The sequence below is a fragment of the Saccopteryx leptura genome, chromosome 8, assembly GCF_036850995.1.
Source record: "Saccopteryx leptura isolate mSacLep1 chromosome 8, mSacLep1_pri_phased_curated, whole genome shotgun sequence".
Lineage (NCBI taxonomy): Eukaryota > Metazoa > Chordata > Mammalia > Chiroptera > Emballonuridae > Saccopteryx > Saccopteryx leptura.
Genome location: NC_089510.1, coordinates 79,453,082 through 79,472,359, shown reverse-complemented (window position 1 = coordinate 79,472,359; position 19,278 = coordinate 79,453,082). Strand labels below are relative to the sequence as shown.

The window sequence follows — 19,278 nt, the reverse complement described above, 5'->3', positions numbered from 1 at the left end:
TTCAGAACCTTTCACCCTAAAGCAGCAGAATATACATTCTTTTCAATTGCTCATGGTACATTTTCTAAGATAGACCACATGTTATGGCACACAAAAGGTCCCAACAAATTTAAGAAGACTGAAATCATATCAAGCATTTTCTCTGATTACAATGGCATGAAACTAGAAATCAACCACAACAGAAAAACTGTAAAATACTTAAACACTTGGAAACTAAATAGCATGTTATAAAACAATGAATGGGTTAACAATGAGATCAAAGAAGAAATAAAAAAAATTTCTAGAAATGAATGATAATGAGCATACATCAACTCAAAATTTATGGGACACAGCAAAAGCAGTCCTGAGAGGGAAGTTCATAGCATTAGAGGCATACCTTAAGAAGCTAGAAAAAGCCCAAATAAACAACTTGACCCTGCATCTAAAAGAACTAGAAAAAGAACAGCAAGTAAAGCCCAGAGTTAGTAGAAGGAAGGAAATAATAAAGTTCAGGGAAGAAATAAATGACAATGAGGCTAAAGAAACAATACAGAGGATCAATGAAACCAGGAGCTGATTCTTGGAAAAAGGTAAACAAGATTGATGAACCTTTAACCAGACTCACCAAGAAATAAGAGAGGACTCAAATAAATAAAATTAGAAATGATAGTAGAGAAATAACAACTGACACAACAGAAACACAAAACATTGTAAGAAAATACTATGAAGAACTGTATGCCAAAAAACTAGACAACCTAGATGAAATGGACAAATTCCTTGAAACATGTAATCATCCAAAAATTAATCTGGAAGAATCAGAAAACTTAAACAGACTGATTACAATAAATGAGCTCAAAACAGTTATCAAAAACCTCTCAACAACAACAAAAAAATCCTGGGCCTAATGGCTTCACAAGTGAATTCTACCAAATATTCAAAGAAGAACTAACTTCTATCCTTCTCAAGTTATTTCAAAAAATTCAAGAGGAAGAAAGACTTCCAAGCTTCTTTTATGAGGCAGCATAATTCTGATTCCAAAACCAGGCAAAGACAACACAAAGAAAGAAAATTATAGGCCAATATCCTTGATGAATATAGATGCTAAAATCCTCAACAAAATATTAGCAAACCAGATCCAGTAATATATGAAAAAAAAATCATACATCATGATCAAGTGAGATTTATTCTTGGGAGGATAGGCTGGTATAATATTTTCAAATCAATCAATATGATTTATCACATAAACAAAAGAAAGGAGAAAAACCACATGATAATTTCAATAGATGCAGAAAAAGCATTTGATAAAATTCAGCACCCATTCATGATCTCAGCAATGTGGGAATACAGAGAACATACCTCAACATGATAAAGGCCATCTATGACAAGCCAACATCATACTCAATGGGCAAAAATTAAAAGTAATCCCTTAAGATCAGGAACAAGGCAGGGGTGTCCCCTTTCACCACTCTTATTCAACATAGTTCTGGAAGTCCTAGCCAGAGCAATCAGACAAGAAAAAGAAATAAAAGTCATCAAAATTGAAAAAGAAGAAGTAAAACTGTCATTATTTGCAGATGATATGATATTGTCTGTGGAAAACCATAAAGTCACAGTCAAAAAACTACTGAACCTCATAAATAAATTCAGCAAGGTGGCAGGATATAAAATCAATACTCAGAAATCAGAGTCATTTATATACACCAACAATGAACTGTCAGAAATAGAAATTAAGGAAACAATCCCCTTCACTATTTCAAACAAAAAAATAAAGTACCTAGGAGTAAATTTAACCAAGGAGGTTAAAGACTTGTACTCAGAAAATTATAAAACATTGATAAAAGAAATCATGGAAGAAACAAACAAGTGGAAGCATATACTGTGCTCCTGGTTAGAAAAAATAAACATCATTAAAATGTCTATATTACCCAAAGTAATTTATAAATTCATTGCAATACCAATTAAAATTCAATGAGATACTTCAAAGATATAGAACACATATTTCAAAAATTTATATGGAACCAAAAAAGAACATGAATAGGCTTAGCAATCTTGAAAAGGAAGAATAAAGTAGGAGGTATCACACTTCCTGATATCAAGTTATACTACAAGGCCATTGTACTCAAAACAGCCTGGTACTGGCATAACAACAGGTATATAGATCAATGGAACAGAATAGAAAACCCAGAAACAAACCCACACCATTATGGACAACTGATATTTGACAAAGGAGCTAAAAACATACAATGGAGTAAAGACAGCCTCTTTAACAAATGGTGTTGGAAAAATTGGATATGTTCCTGCAATAAAATGAAACTAGACCACCAACTTACACCATTTACAAAAATAAACTCAAAATGGATAAAGGAATTTAAATGTAAGCCGTGAAGCCATAAACATCTTAGAAGATAACATAGGCAGTAAGCTCTCTGACATCTCTTGCAGCAATATATTTGCCAATTTATCTCCACAGGCAAGTGAAATAAAAGACAGGATAAACAACTGGGACTATATCAAACTAAAAAGCTTTTGCACAGCTAGAGACAATAAGAAGAGAATAAAAAGACAAACCACACAATGGGAGAACATATTCGACAATACATCTGATAAGGGGTTAATAATGGGCAAAAGAAATGAATAGTCACTTCTCCAAAGAGGACATAAAGATGGCCAGTAGGCATATGAAAAAAATGCTCATCACTAATCATTAGAGAAATACAAATAAAAACGACAATGAGATATCACCTCACACCAGTCAGAATGGCGCTCATCAACAAAACAACACAGAATAAGTGCTGGCGAGGATGTGGAGAAAAGGGAACCCTCCTGCACTGCTGGTGGGAATGCAGACTGGTGCAGCCTCTGTGGAAAACAGTATGGAGATTCCTCAAAAAATTAAAAATGAAACTGCCTTTTGACCCAGCTATCCTACTTTTAGGAATATAAATATAGAACACCATAGCACTGTTTCAAAAGGAGAAATGCACCCCCATGTTTATGGCAGCATTGTTTACAATAGCAAAGATCTGGAAACAGCCCAAGTGTCTGTCAGTGGATGAGTGGATTAAAAAGCTTTGGTACATACATACTATGGAATACTACTCAGCCATAAGAAAAGATAACATCAGATCATTTACAACAACATGGATGGACCTTGATAACATTATACTGAGTGAAATAAGTAAATCAGAAAAAACTAAGAACTATATGATTCCATACATAGATGGGACTTAAAAACAAGACTCAGAGACATGGACAAGAGGGTGGTGGTTACCAGAGGTAGGAAAGAGAGGGGGGAGGGGAGGGGCACAAAAAAAAACAGATAGAAGGTGACGGAAGACAATTGGACTTTGGGTGATGGGTATGCAACATAATCAAATGTCAAAGTAACCTGGAGATGTTTTCTCTGAACATATGTACCCTAATTTATCAATGTCACCCTATTAAAATTAGTAAGAAAACAAAATCATTTCAAATGAAAAACTTATTAATGCTTGGCTTTTCACTAGAAGCAAAAATATAGAAGGACCATTTTCAGAGATTAGATTTTTGGGGGGGGGGTATTTTTTTCTGAAGTGAGAAGTGGAGAGGCAGAGAAACAGACTCCTGCATGCACATGACTAGGATCCACCCAGTAAGCAATTCTCCATTGCAACTGGAGCCATTTTAGCACCTGAGGTGGAAGCCATGAAGCCATTCTCAGCACCTGGGCCAACTTTTGCTTCAGTGGAGTCTTGGCTGCAGGAGGGGAAGAAAGAGACAGAGAGAAAGGAGAGGGGCAAGGGTGAAGAATCAGATGTGCGCTTCTCCTGTGTGTCCTTGTTGGGAATCAGACCTGGGACTTCCACATGCTGGGCTGATGCTCTACCACTGAGCCAAACAGCCAGGGTGGATGTTTAATTTCTTGATCTCTTGTATTACTCCTTCTCTTATTCTTCAGACTTTTGACATGCCATCTCATGGAAAGAAAAATGGTTCCAGATTCATAGTCAATGCTGATTAAAGTGTGTATGGAAGGAGTCTGGTATTGTTGCTGGGAAATGGCCATAGATTGAAGGAAGTAATAAGAAGTAACATTTATGAGAATAAACTATTAGTAAAACAATTACAGTATTTTTTTTAATTTTTCATTGATTTGAGAGAAAGAAGAAGGGGGAGAGAAATGGAGAGAGAGAGAGAGAGAGAGAGCAGAAGGGAGAGAGAGAGAGAGAGAGAGAGAGAGAGAGAGAGAGAGAAAACTAGAGAGAGGAGTATCCACTCATTGTTCCACTTCGTTACCTTTAACTGTGCACTCTGGTTGCTCTTCCTATGTACTCTAGTAGGGATCAAACACATGAGGACACCACGTCAAGAAAACACTCAATACTGAACCATTTGGCCAGGGCCTACTGTTACAATATTTTTTGCATTCCTTTAAGAAAGGAGTTGATAGTATTTTGTGTTTAGTTGGTATACTCTGATAACAATAACTTCCATTAACATAGTGATTTTTTTAATTTATTGAGATGACATTGGTTAACAAAATTATACAGGTTTCAGATGAACAATTCTATAACACATCTTCTATAAAATGTATTGTGTGTTCATCACCCCAAATCAAGTCTCTGTTCATTACCATGTATCCCCCCATCCTCCCCTCCTCCATGCCCTCCCCCTTTTCCCTCAATCACTACACTATTGTCCATATCCATAGGTTTTTTTCAATTAATAGATTTTATATTTTTACAGCAATTTTAAGTTACAGAAAGCTGAGAAGTACAGATACTTCTCACATACCCTTTATCCCTTAGTTTTCCATATTACATGTTTTTCTTTTTCGTTTTTGCTCAATCCCTCAACACCCCCAATCCAGAAAAAAACCACAATGAGATGTTATTTCACACCTGTCAGAATTACTATCACCAATAAAACAATAAACAACAAGTGTTGGTGAGTGTGTGGAGAAAAGGGAACCCTCCTGCACTGCTGGTGGGAATGCAGACTGGTGCAGCCACTGTGGGAAACAGTTTGGAGATTCCTCAAAAAATTAAAAATGTACCTGCTCATTATCCAGGACTTACACTTCTGGTAATTTATCCATAGAAGTCTGAAATATCAATTTGAAAGAATATATGCAACCCTATGATCACTGCAGCATTAGCCAACATTTAGAAGCAGCCCAAATATCCATCAGTAGATGAGTGGATAACATGCTGTGGCATATTTATACAGTGAAATACTACTCAGCCACAGAAACAGAAGGAAATCTTATCCTTTGCAACAATATGGATGAACCTGGAGATCCTTATGCTAAATGAAATAAGCCAATCAGAGAAAGTCAAATCCCATATCATTTCACTCATATGTAGAATCTAATAAACAAAATGAACTAGCAAGCAAAATAGAAACATAGTGGCCTTTATGCTTAGAGATTGAAATGAACATTTTCCCATTTTCTGCAAGGAAATTGAAGGGTACTAATATTAAGTAATCTATTCAAGACCACATTATTGGCAAATAATTAGCCCAGTATCTTCTCTGTTGTTTTGTCATTGTTGTTATTTTATTTTTGATATCAACTCTTAGGTTTTTATACTTTATGTACATATTACTTCAAGAAAATTATATTAACCCTCTCTGAGAGAAATCTCTAGCTCCTACTTCATTTTCTTCAGTTGAATAAACTTACTACTTATTAAACCTGAGCTGCTAAGAACATCAATTAGACCTCTCTTCTCTGTTTTTCACTAAACTTTGAATAAATTGTTATATATTCTTAGTTTTTATGAGTTATTGTTAGGCCATATTTTAATTCAATTTAGTTTAATTAAACTTATCATTACCCTAGAACACCTTCTTCTCTTTTTAATTTCTTTCATTCCTTTACAACTATTATTGACTTAAGCAAGAAAGCAAAGAAATAAGATTTGTTCAGTATGTTTCAAACATATCCCTGAGTAATTATGTAGTCATTATTTGACATAATATTATCTCTCAAATAAATATATTATCTTATCATTTAATATTTGCTCAACAAAATTTTTATTAAATTACTACCATATGTAAAGTATTGAGCTAGAAGTTGGAGATACCAAGAGAGAGAAAACATATTTGTATGTTTATGGTGTTCTTTTAGGTCAGAGAAAGAAGAGAGACAAGGCAGATAAAGATTAAAAATATTACAGAGGCCATGATGCTATCTATGATCAAAGTACAATTCACATAATCAGTTATTAAACAAAATACAGGCATAGTCATAGGTGGTAACTGGGAAATGGTAGTCTTCAAAACAGACAAAAATCTTTTCCTCCATAGAACTGACATTTTAGTAGGGATCCTAAGGATCATGAAAACAAACAAACAATCATTTGTGGTTATAAAAACCTACATTGAAAAGGTAGCGTTACTTTCTGGGTCTTTTTTAAAGGGAAAAATGAGCTCTAATTAGCACAGAAATATTATTAGGAGTCTTCAGAACATCAGTTATACAGCACAACTAATGCATGACAATTGAAAGTAAAGCTACTTTTCAATGTAACTGCATACTCTTAAGGTAATGCATAGATGTATGCTGTGGAAAGTAAGCTTCCACTGTTCTGGTTCTTTCTGGATCCAGCCAGTTCCTAAAGCCATCAATTCTCTATGCTTGCACCACCATAAAACATACATTCATTTAAAGCTAAATAAATACAATGGTACAATTTGTCTCACTTGATTCAGTAGTAATGTCTTCAATTCTGTACTGTATGTTACAATAGACAGACATTTTTTTCTTAAATGGAAGACTCTCAGGATGTCAAACATATTTTTACTGTTGTTCAGTCTTTCAATTCCAGCATAAAGTAAATGTGGCTTATCCATCTTGTTCTCTCCTTGTGCCAAGATGTTCCCTGTGAGTTCTCCATTTACTAACATTGGTGAGCCATAATAATTTAAAATAAACCATATTTTTATCACATAATAGTAGTAATATTATTGTTATTTAGGGCGCTTGATTTATGAGTAAAAATACCTCTTCTCAGAACCTCAAGTTTTGTTGTAAAATCAAACAAAGTAACTAATGAATGTGAAACATATCTTATATCTCCATGTATAAGACACATGCCTTTTTGAAAATTTGGGGGTTTTAAAACTGTGTATGTCTTATACCAGAGGTCCCCAAACTTTTTACACAAGGGGCCAGTTCACTGTCCCTCAGACCATTGGAGGGCCGGACTATAAAAAAAACCTATGAACAAATCCCTATGCACACTGCACATATCTTATTTTAAAGTAAAAAAACAAAACGGGAACAAATACAATATTTAAAATAAAAAACAAGTAAATTTAAATCAACAAACTGACCAGTATTTCAATGGGAACTATGGGCCTGCTTTTGGCTAATGAGATGGTCAATGTCCGGTTCCATATTTGTCACTGCTAGCTGTAACAAGTGATATGACATGCTTCTGGAGCTGTGACGCGTGCGTCCCGTGTCACCAGAAGTAGTACTGTACGTGAGCGACACTGCGCTTTGTGGTGCCGCCACATACAGTACTCCAGGAGCACAGGATGCGGATGCATTCTGTGCTCCTCTCACTGACCACCAATGAAAGAGATGCTCCTTCAGGAAGTGCGGCGGAGGCAAGATAAATGGCCTCAAGGGGTCGCATGCGGCCTGTGGGCCATAGTTTGAGGACTCCTGTCTTATACAGTGGTTGTAGGGTTTTTTACTTGAATTTCCCGCTTTTTTCACTTTTTTTGTGCTCATTGTTGTAGATTTTTTACTTGGATTTTCTGCTTTTTTGCACTTGTTGTCTTTGTGCTCCTTGTTTCACACTTGTTACTGGTATATTATGGTAGGTTATATTTTACCATGTTCTTCCCAGAAAGGGCTCAGAAAAGATTTTCATACAGTGCTGAATTCAAGTTAAAAATGATCCAGTTTACAAAAGTGAATGGAAACCATGCTGCTGAACATAAGTTTGGTCCTCCTTCAACTGAGAAATTAATCCAAGACTGGCTACAGGAAGAAGAAACCTTATTGAAAACACCACGGCAGAAGAAGGCCATAAGAGGCAAGTCAGCAATAGCTTGATTTAGAGAAGGGATTGAAGATATGGATTGATGAGCAGAGGGCAATTGGAATTCCTGTGTCCACAAAGATGATTCAGCATTAGGCAAGAAGAATTGCTGATGTAAAAGAAGTTAGTGATTTCAAAGGAGGACACAATTGGTGCTTCAGGTTCATGAAACAGAATGAACTAAGCATGCATACATGCATCAGACTTGCCCAAAAGATACCTGAAAGCTATGAGCAGAAGGTCTTTGAATTTCATCCTTTTTTCATTTAATGTTGGAAGACACATCAGTTTAAGTTGGGACAGATTGCTAATATGGATAAAATCCCCCTTCAACTTGATGTCCCAGGTAACAGAACTGTGGATAAGAAGGGGGTAAAACTAATTGTGAAAACAAGTGGACGTGAAAAGAGCCATTATACAGTTGTTCTAGCTTGTTGTGCTGACAGAAACAAGCTGCCTCCTCTGCTGATTTTCAAATGCAAAACAATGCCAAAAGAAAACGTTCCTTGAGGAGTGATTTTCCACGTTCATGACAAGGGTTGGCTGGATGGCTCAGAATGGAATGAAGATCTGGTTTGAGAAAGTTTGGAGAAATGGACCAGGTGGGCACTTACACAAAATTGCCCTATTGGTGCTTGATCAGTTCAGGGCATACATAACAAAAAACACAAATAAGATTGTTGCAGAGCAGAAAACAAAACTTGCCGTCATAGAGGCTTGTCATCTTTGCTGCAACCACTTGATGTCATCATTAACAAACCCTTCAAAGCTGCCATGAAAGACAAATGAAATCAACAGATGAAGTCTTCTGGGGACAATTTGATACCAACAAGAAAAGTAAAGAAACCAAAAATAGGAGAAGTTTGTACCTGGGTGAAAAGATCCTGGGATAATATCAAGACTGAGATTGTTGTCAAGTCATTTAAGAAGTGTGGTATTTCAAAATGCCATAGATGGAACTGAGGACAAGGCAATATATGAAGACAGAGATACCTCATCTGACACAGATGAGGACAAGCTAATGGATGGGAGCTTTGACAATGATGAGGAGTTGTATAAATTTTATGATGAATAAAACTTGTGTTCAATAACTTTATGTAATACTTTTTTTTTTTTCAAATTTTGGGCCCCAAAATTAAGGAGTGTCTTATACACGGGGAAATAAGGCACTATGAAAACATCCAAATGTCAAAACCAATGAACAATTGATTTTATTTACATTGATAACACTGGGGAACAATTTTTTTTTCATTTTCTGTTGCATGAGGTTTTCGAACTGTTTCTATATAGTTCTGCATCACTGATTCCAAATCTGAAATCCGTTTCTTGATGCATGCTCTAGTTTTTATGCAATTTTAATTTCTTTTTGTTGTAGTTAATGGCATGCATTGTTTTTTTTTTTTTTTTAATTTTTTTTTTTAATTTATTCATTTTAGAGAGGAGAGGGAGAGACAGAGACAGAGAGAGGAGAGACAGAGAGAGAGAAGGGGGGAGGAGCTGGAAGCATCAACTCCCATATGTGCCTTGACCAGGCAAGCCCAGGGTTTCGAACCAGCGACCTCAGCATTTCCAGGTCGATGCTTTATCCACTGCGCCACCACGGGTCAGGCAGCATTGGTTTTTAAATTGGAATTAAAGGGTAATGACTCTTGGGTTGAACATAAGCACAAGGCAATTAATGTCTTACAAACATCACTTTTACATAATTGTAATTGTTTTTAAATGTAAAAAAATTATTATCTGATAAAAACACCCTCTTATTTTGTTTTAAGATTGAATCATGGCTTCTTTAAGTAGGTGTAAATGTAAGGCTAGTCCTGACACCTGCTGCTATATATATGTGGCTGTTCCACACTTCAACTTCAAAGGCGCAATATTTCATCATTTGTGACACATGCATATATTGCCTATTTTCAAGTTCCCCTTGGTGATCAAGACAAGAATTGGGCTCCTCATATTGTGTGTCATAATTGTAAGGAAATGCTTCATGACTGGACAAAAGGAACACGCAAAGGAATGCCTTTTGATATTCCCATGGTTTGGTTTGAACCTAAGAACCACAGCAGTGACTGTTATTTCTGTCTTATCCATACAAAGGGCATTGGCAAGAAAAAACAGCATATGATCACATATCCTAATATTCCTTCAGCAATACGACCTATCCCACACTCTGAGACACTCCCGCTTCCAGTTTTCAATGGTTTTATTTCTTCTAAGGATGAAGAAAGTGAACAGCATGATCAAGTGTATTTTGATAAGATGCATAAGGAAATAGTTGTAGAATCTGAAGGGTCTTCTTCTGATGCCAAGCAGTCATTAACCCCTCAGCAGTTTAGCCAACCTGAATTGAGTGACTTAGTAAGGGATTTGGGCCTATCAAAGAAAGCAGCTGAGTTATTAGCCTCAAGGCTTCAAGAAAAGAATGTACTTCACCAGTCAGCTAAAGCAGTGGTCCGCAACCCCCAGGCCACGTACCGATACCGGTCTGTGGGCCACTTGGTACCGGTCCGCAGAGAAAGAATAAATAACTTACATTATTTCTGTTTTATTTATATTTAAGTCTGAATGATGTTTTATTTTTAAGAAATGACCAGATTCCCTCTGTTAAATCTGTCTAAGACTCACTCTTGATGCTTGTCTCAGTCACGTGATATATTTATCCATCCCACCCTAAAGGCCGGTCTGTGAAAATATTTTCTGACATTAAACCGGTCCGTGGCCCAATAAAGGTTGGGGACCACTGAGCTAAAGTATTCCATTTCAGAAATCGTGAACAAATTTTTGTGGACTTTTTCCCAGAAGACAAACACTTTGTTTACTGTCATGATATCAGTAGTCTTCTCAGCCAGCTAGGTGTTATCACTTACAGTCCAACAGAATGGTGGCTATTTTGTGACAGCTCTAAACGAAGTCTGAAATGTGTTCTCCTACACAGCGGTAATGTTTATGCAGCAGTTCCAATTGGTTATTTAATTCATCTGTGAGAAGATTATAATGACATAAAAATTGTCCTCAAATTTCTGAAGTATGAGGAGCATAACTGGATCATTTGTGTGGATCTTAAAATGGTAAATTTCCTGCTAGGACAACAGAGAGGTTTCACAAAGTATCCTTGCTTTCTGTGTTTGTGGAACAGCCGAGCTCGGGAGAAACACTGGACACAGAAGGAGTGGCTGAAACGTGAAGCTCTGGAAGTAGGGATGCAAAATGTTGTGAATGAACCTGTAGTTAATCGAGACAGGATCATTTTCCCCCGCACTTCACATCAAACTTGGCTTAATGGAGCAGTTTGTTCAGGCTTTGAATAGAGAAAGTGAATGCTTTCAACATATTATTTCTGCTTTTCCTGCCTTGTCTTTCAAGAAGATAAAAGCAGGTGTATTTGATGGACCTCAAATTCAAACCCTCATATGTGATGAAGAATTTGCCAGGAAGATGAATAAGGAGGAGAAAGCAGCATGGCAGTCTTTTGTGGCAGTTACAAAGAACTTCCTTGGCAACAAAAAAGCAGAAAACTATGAACTTCTGGTTCAAAGGATGCTGTTGGCTTTCCACGACATTGGATGTAACATGAGCGTGAAGATTCACTTCCTGAACAGTCAGTCACCTTGATAAGTTTCCTGAAAATCTTGGAGCTGTTAGTGATGAACAGACTACTGCTGGAGCATCAAACGAGATTGTCCTCAACAAGTACACAAACGCAAGAGCTACAAATGCAAATTTTTGCCTGAATGGAATTTAAATAAGTTTTGTGCAAATTTTATGATTAAAATAAGTGTTTTAATATATTCTATTTTGAAATTGTAGACAAATTCTGATGCAATCATATCTTTTAGTGTATTAGTGTATTTACTGCATTATATAAATTATTATATTTTCACAAAGATGATGCCCAAGAAGACATTCTACTTCATTATGTTAAACTAAATGTTGAAAATTTTAAAATAAGATGAAAACCTAGAAGCTTGAATTGCAAAAAAAACTCTAGCTTACAGAGAAAAATTAATGTCATATTTGAGATCAGCACGCTCAAATTAGGTAAGATCAAGTGTTTTTGTAGATGCAACAAAAAATTTTGTTCCCCAGTGTAATTTTAGTGAGACAAGAGTTACGAAGAGGTTTCTTCGTATCCTTATGTAAACCACTATCTCTACATAGTTTAATCTTGTTATTGGATTTTTCTTGAAAAAACTTCATTAAATTTATATTGTTTATTCAGTAAAGAACTGTAGATTGTCAGCACTATGCTGATCTCTAAAGAAATTGAAATGTAAAATAATCCTCATCTAGTAAAAGTGAGAGATAAAAAGATCATTTTATTAGAGGTTGGTAATTCTATGACAGACATATTTTATATATCAGCTTAATTCTAACCTAGCTTTTTTCTCTTAGCATATGACCTTTTCAGAGTGCTTCTTAAATTTGAAAATGTGTAGAATATTCTGAGTATCATGTTAAAGTGAAGAGTTCTAGTTTCTACCTCTATAGAGACTCAGCAGATCTAGGAATGCACATTTCTTTCTTTGTTTTTTTAATAAATTTTTATTAATGTTAATGGGATGACATTAATAAATCAGGGTACATATATTCAAAGAAAACATGTCTAGGTTATCTTGTCATTAAATTATGTTGCATGCCCCTCGCCCAGAGTCAGATTGTCCTCCGTCACCCTCTATCTAGTTTTCTCTGTGCCCCTCCCCCTCCCCCTAATTCTCTCCCTCCTTCCCTCCTGCATCCTCCCTCCCCCCACCCCTGGTAACCACCACACTTTTGTCCATGTCTCTTAGTCTCGTTTCTATGTTCCACCAATGTATGGAATCATGTAATTCTTGTTTTTTTCTGATTTATTTATTTCACTCCGTATAATGTTATCAAGATCCCACCATTTTGCTGTAAATGATCTGATGTCATCATTTCTTATGGCTGAGTAGTATTCCATAGTGTATATGTGCCACATCTTCTTTATCCAGTCATCTATTGAAGGGCTTTTTGGTTGTTTCCATGTCTTGGCCACTGTGAACAGTGCTGCAATGAACATGGGGCTACATGTGTCTTTACGTATCAATGTTTGAGGAAAGTATGGTGGTTCCTCAAAAAATTGAAAATAGAACTACCTTATGACCCAGCAATCCCTCTACTGGGTATATACCCCAAAACCTCGGAATGCACATTTCAATAAAGACTGTATGTATTGGAAGCTGGTAGCCGGAGTAGCCCTTGGATTTCACTTGGAGAACAAATCTTTTTGTGATCTTTTCCTTTTGCCAGAGATTTCTCCGAGAGAAGGCACCGTAAGGCCTCTTTTCATTCCTTCGATGGCTCATCTCAATGACATGCCCTCAGGACAGCCAGTTTTGATTGACTAGGTCCATGTTTATTTCATTACCTTGACTTGAAGTAATTTTTTTGTAGTAATGTGCTTACCTTGTTGGGGTCAGTGGTACCTAGTCTCTTGAAAATGACACCACTAGCTGTTTTCTCATCCAAACTCTGGGTAAGCAGGTCTGGAAGAAATAAGCTATAAGAAAAACATTGCTTTCTAAACAAAGTATTAACTCACATCAGCTGGGAACTGCCTATCTGTAGGAAATTACAAGTATTAATCATTTAATTCTCTTAACAGATCTATGAAATAGGTGCTATTATTCTATCCATTTCACAGATAAGGACACAGGTTTAACAACTTACCCAACATCACACAGCTACTAAATGGTAGAGCACAGATTTGAACTCAGGTGATCTGGTTCTAATTTCTGCTGGCTGCAATCAGTATACTAATGCTTACTTTTTTAAAAATAAAAAATGCTGTGATCCCTTTGCTACCACCATTCATATCACAATGACTTTTACTGGGTTTCACAAACAAATGAACAATGACAAACAAAAATCATCTCAAAAGCAAAACGAAACAATACAAACACTACATCAGATAGTTTTGTGTGTATTTTAAAATCAAACGTATCTCAACTTCAAATTACAGAAAAATTTTAGTAAAGAATAAAGAGTCTAATAGATTCATAATAAAACAGTGGCTAATCTCATGTTCTAAGAAAAAAGAATAACTCCTTTTAAAATGCTCCCCTCCCTTGAAATACAGAACACTACATTATCAGCATAAATATTTGAGTCAAAAAGGTTCATCTTCTGATTGTGGCATGTCATTTACTTGCTTGATGACCTATGACAAGTTGCTTACTTTAATTAATTCACAGCTTCTATGAAATAGACATGACAATAAAAAGCCTGGTGAGTATTGAATTATATAATACGCTCAACCTTGTACCTGGAATGTAGCCATCTTTCAATGATCAGTACCTATGTACTGGTATTATTATTAGTGATAATTATTATTAGTAGTGGTAGATTTAATTTGCTTAACAGAATATAATATGTTTAAGACAGAATATTTCTAGTGAAATAAATACATCATAATTATAAAATGATTATTTTGCTCCTTTGAGAATGTCTCTTCTGTGATGAGCTCATTTTTCTTCTCCAGGTGATCAACCCAACACTCATCATCTGCTAGCTCTGGCCTCACGCCTGCGGGAAAGTGCTGAACTCTTTCAGTCAGATGAGATGCGTCCTGCTAATGATGCAAAGGAGAGGCTTCCCGTCCGTGTTCGAATGCTGAATGACATTCTCCAAGATATGGAGAAGAACTTCCTGGTTCATCAAGTGCCACCAGGTTTTTATAGGTAGGATATGTGTCTCAAAACTTATACTTTTTAACCTTCAATTAAATTTTTAAGCTCAATTTTTCAGAATATATATCTTCTGTGAGCAAAACAAACAATTTTTAAATGTAAACCATTTATTATATCTCCAATTTGAGGACCGTTCTCCTTTCCCAAAAAGTTCAGCCTCATAAATATAAACTAAAGGAAACTTGGTTTAGCAGTATCATATAGAAAATGATTAAGAATTTATTTTGATATCAGGGTCAGTGTGAGTTAAATATGATAAGAATAATTTTTAAAAAGTGGGATTATAAATTGTATTGGGAGAAATATACTTTTGTGAATGAATCAGGAAATAAATCCATACTATTTTGTTCTAGTAAGACCAAGTCTAAAGTACTGTGTTTAATTCTGGAAACTACTTTTTAAGAGGGAGTTGCATAAGCTTAATATTCAGGGGAGAGTGGGATTTAGATGAATTTTGAAATAACCAGGAGAATAAAGATATTTAATTGGAGGGTCACATAGAGTGATTTTTGAAAATATTTATTTATCTCATATGATAGATAACTTGATTTGGCTCTTTAGTACAATCTGTTTTGGTTTTTGAGTTCCTGATATAGCAGAAGTTTTTAAGAGGGAGAATACAGTTCAAAAGGACATTACAGGCCCTGGCCGGTTGGCTCAGTGGTAGAGCATCGGCCTGGCGTGCAGAAGTCCCGGGTTCGATTCCCGGCCAGGGCACACAGGAGAAGCGCCCATCTGCTTCTCCACCCCTCCCCCTCTCCTTCCTCTCTGTCTCTCTCTTCCCCTCCCACAGCCGAGGCTCCATTGGAGCAAAGATGGCCCGGGCGCTGGGGATGGCTCCTTGGCCTCTGCCCCAGGCACTAGAGTGGCTTTGGTCACAACAGAGCGACGCCCTGGAGGGGCAGAGCATCACCCCCTGGTGGGCAGAGCGTCGCCCCATGGTGGGCATGCCTGGTGGATCCCGGTCGGCACATGCGGGAGTCTGTTTGACTGTCTCTCCCTATTTCCAGCTTCAGAAAAATACAAAAAAAAAAAAAGGACATTACATATTTTTAAATTTTTAAGTGTTTGATTCTTCTATAAGACATATATATATATATACACTTTTCTGTGTAATAGATGCTAATATAATGTGTTTGTGTATAACAATTATATATACATATCTATGTACATTCTTTATGTATGCAAATGTGTAAGGTGAGTAGGTATATATATATATAAGGTCTACCGGAAAATTCTGTCCGTTTCTATCACAACAAGTTTCGACACATAAGCACATGTTTATTTGGCGCATGTGTGCCTCTCTATTTTTATCACTAAATGTATACATACTGATGTAGCAAATTAACTAAAACAAAGTTGATTCACGTTAGTCTTATGTGTGAAGTGATAGTGTACCCATGGCTACTGATAAAGTTCATTTACGCCACTGTAATTTTTACAAATTTCAACAAGGAAGAAATGCTACAGAAGCATGTCTATTGCATCCACCATATTCCCCGGACTTAGCACCCTCCAACTATCACTTGTTTTTGTCCTTACAAAATTTTTTGAAGGGCAAAATATTCAAAAATGAAGAAGATATCAAACAAGCACTGGTTCAATTTTTTGCATCAAAAGATAAAATATTTTTCAAAACTGGGATATACAAATTGCCCTCATGCTGGCAAGAAATCATTAATAATAATGGCAATTATATTATTTAATAAAGTTTATTGACAGTAAGAAAAATTTGTATTTTGTTTTATTCCAAAAATGGACAGAACTTTCCGGTAGACCTTATATATGTGGGGGATATATATAAATATATATATATAATATATATTATATGTCTAGTCCAGAGTTTATTATGAGACAAGGCAGGATACAAAGAGATATTATAGGAAGAGGCAAGAAGAATATTTAGCCCCAAACTCTCATACATAAAGGGCTTCAAATTAAGCATTTATACCACATCTATCTATCTATCGTCTATCTATCATCAATCATCTATCATCTATCTATCTATCATTTATCTCTAAAATAATACCCTGGACTAGGCATACTCTGCATTACCAAAGACTAAAGAATTGAAGCAAAGTAATACAGGTCTTAATTATACATGAAAAAGAAGTTTCTGACAAATAGTGTTCTTAAAACACTAAATATGGTGCATTTATAGGGTAGTGAGTTCATTGTCACTGCAAGTATTAAAACATAAGCTAGGTAGCCTAACCACCTGAATATTTGGACAACATGAGGCTTAAAGTGTATTTTAATACAAAAATTCCATTATCTGACAAATCACTTGATTCCTTCACACCTTCAGTTTTATACCTATAAAATGAGATGGTAGAATGAGACTCTTTTCTAACAAACTTTTACTAATTCAGGTATTTGGCGATTTTTCTATATGATTTTAAATAAAAATTTATATTTAAAATCCTTGTTTATATAATTTCTTCTAATACTATGACTCTGTGTCATTTTGGGGGGAAATGTTCATTTATTACAATAAGTATTTTTAAGGCACTTTTTTCTGCTGCATGTACTCTTGTAAGCCTCAGAGCCATTGAAGTCACCTCAAATTAAAAACACCTGCCCTGATGATATTATAATGTAGGGGCAATAATGGGGAAAGAGGTAATTAAGTAAAATATAATATATGCTAAATATAATAAATACTTAAGAGAAAAATTAAACCACAATATTAAATACAGCATTTTTTTTTAATTAAGAGGAAAGGAGGCAGAGAAAAAGACTCCTGCATGAGCCCCAATCTGGATCCACCCAGCAAGCCCCCTACAAGGTGATACTCTGCCCATCTGGGGACTTGCTCTGTTATGTGGCAACCCAGCTATTTTTAGTGCCTGAGGCAAAGGGCTCAAAGCTGTCCTCAGCACCAAGGCCACCCCTCTCAAACCAGTTGAACCATGGATGCAGGAAAGAAAGAGAGAGAGAAAGAGAAAGAGAGAGAGAGAGAGAGAAATGAGATGGGGAGGGGTGAAAACCAGTTGGATGCTTTTCTTTTGTCCCTTAACTGGGAATTGGACCTGAGAAATTCACACGCCGGCCTGACACTTTACCACTGAGCTAACCAGCCATGGCCTAAATCCAGCATTTTAAAGTTTTTATTAGAGTAAGTAAATTATATTTTTAAAATATATTACAAAAGATAATTCTACTTCTTTTAATTTATGAAAATTCAAAATTAATAAAAATCATACATTAATATCTAGTTTTACATATTATTAGATAGTAAACTCTTTCCCCATTTGCCTTTCTTGGTATTTGCAGTAAATATAGATGACCACTTATAGTCTATAGAAGACCACTTATAGTGTCTGGTAAGCATTTTATTACCCTTTCAATAATACTTATAGACTCAATTTACTTTATTATTTATTTTGAATAAAAGAGTAAATATTTGTTTTGCTTTGAGTTAACAATGATTAAGCAAGTGATTTTTTTTTTTCTGTTAGTAATATGATTACAGGATATCTTGTATTCCAATGAGTAAGCTTGAAAAGGTTGATAATGATAACATTCTAACTTATATAGCAAACTTCAGTACTGAAAGCTTATGGTTCAATATTTTGATGTTATTTTAAACTTTTACTATAGTTATTGAAAGAATATATGCTATTCTTCTCTTTTGATCTATTAATTTAGATATATGCCAACAGTATAAATAGATTAAATAGCTTCATTTTGATTTATCTGACTGAGCTTTATCCCAAGATTGCCATGAATTTTATTTCATTTATGAAATACATAACAAATTATCCCACATTTTTCCTTGGTAAAAAATTTACATTTTTAAATATTTTAAATGAAAAAATATATATAAATTATAAGACTATATTTTAATCCTTATAAACTCCTCTTTTATGGGAGAGGAAATGTTCAAAGTAAAATGATGGGTGTGACAGGGTGATGTACAGTTTAAGAAAATATAAGGTAATGATTACAACAACTACACAGAGAAAAGATAAAATTGTCAATTACATTGTACTAAAGATCATTTGGTGAAAAGAGTTTAATTTTTTTTAATGTTAAACAACCTTTAGAGATGTATTTCATGTAAGACTCTTACTGTTCAAGCCGCTGGTGTTATGACAATTCTCATCAAATATACAAGGAGGAAGTTAAAAGTGGCTTGCTTTATAAGAAACCTGATAGAAGTTCAATGTATAGAGCTAAGTATTGCTTTTGGAATTTTGATTATGTCCCAATGGATATTGCCTTAACAAAAGTGTCACTAAACACTAAAATATATTGTTTTTGGAATATGCAAAAGATTTTATTCATAATTTGGCATCAGACGATTCAAAGATTTTGAATCCTATTATGTTATGTCTAAAACTGTCATTCCTATAAATAAACCTTCACTGAACATTGCTCTGTGCAAGCATACTGATAGAAACTGGCAATATAAGATCCCTACCTTCAAGGACTTTAATCTAATTCAAGAGGTAAGATATATAAATCATAATTTAAATAAATTTTTAGAATATTTATGCAAAGCGCCCAATAAATGCTACCAGCAAGAAGTGCTGTGGAATTCAGTGAAA

At 35.3% G+C, this 19,278-nt stretch overlaps 1 protein-coding gene across 6 annotated transcripts in view; it reads left to right on the top strand.

Annotated features, from left to right (window-relative positions):
- Positions 1–19,278, top strand: part of NAALADL2 (N-acetylated alpha-linked acidic dipeptidase like 2) — a 1,156,801-nt gene that overhangs the window by 1,082,342 nt on the left and 55,181 nt on the right. For all 6 annotated transcript variants that reach the window (XM_066347123.1, XM_066347120.1, XM_066347117.1 and 3 more), the window contains one exon: positions 14,518–14,716. In XM_066347123.1, coding sequence (XP_066203220.1) covers positions 14,518–14,716 — 199 coding nt within the window. The remainder of the gene's footprint in view (positions 1–14,517; positions 14,717–19,278) is intronic.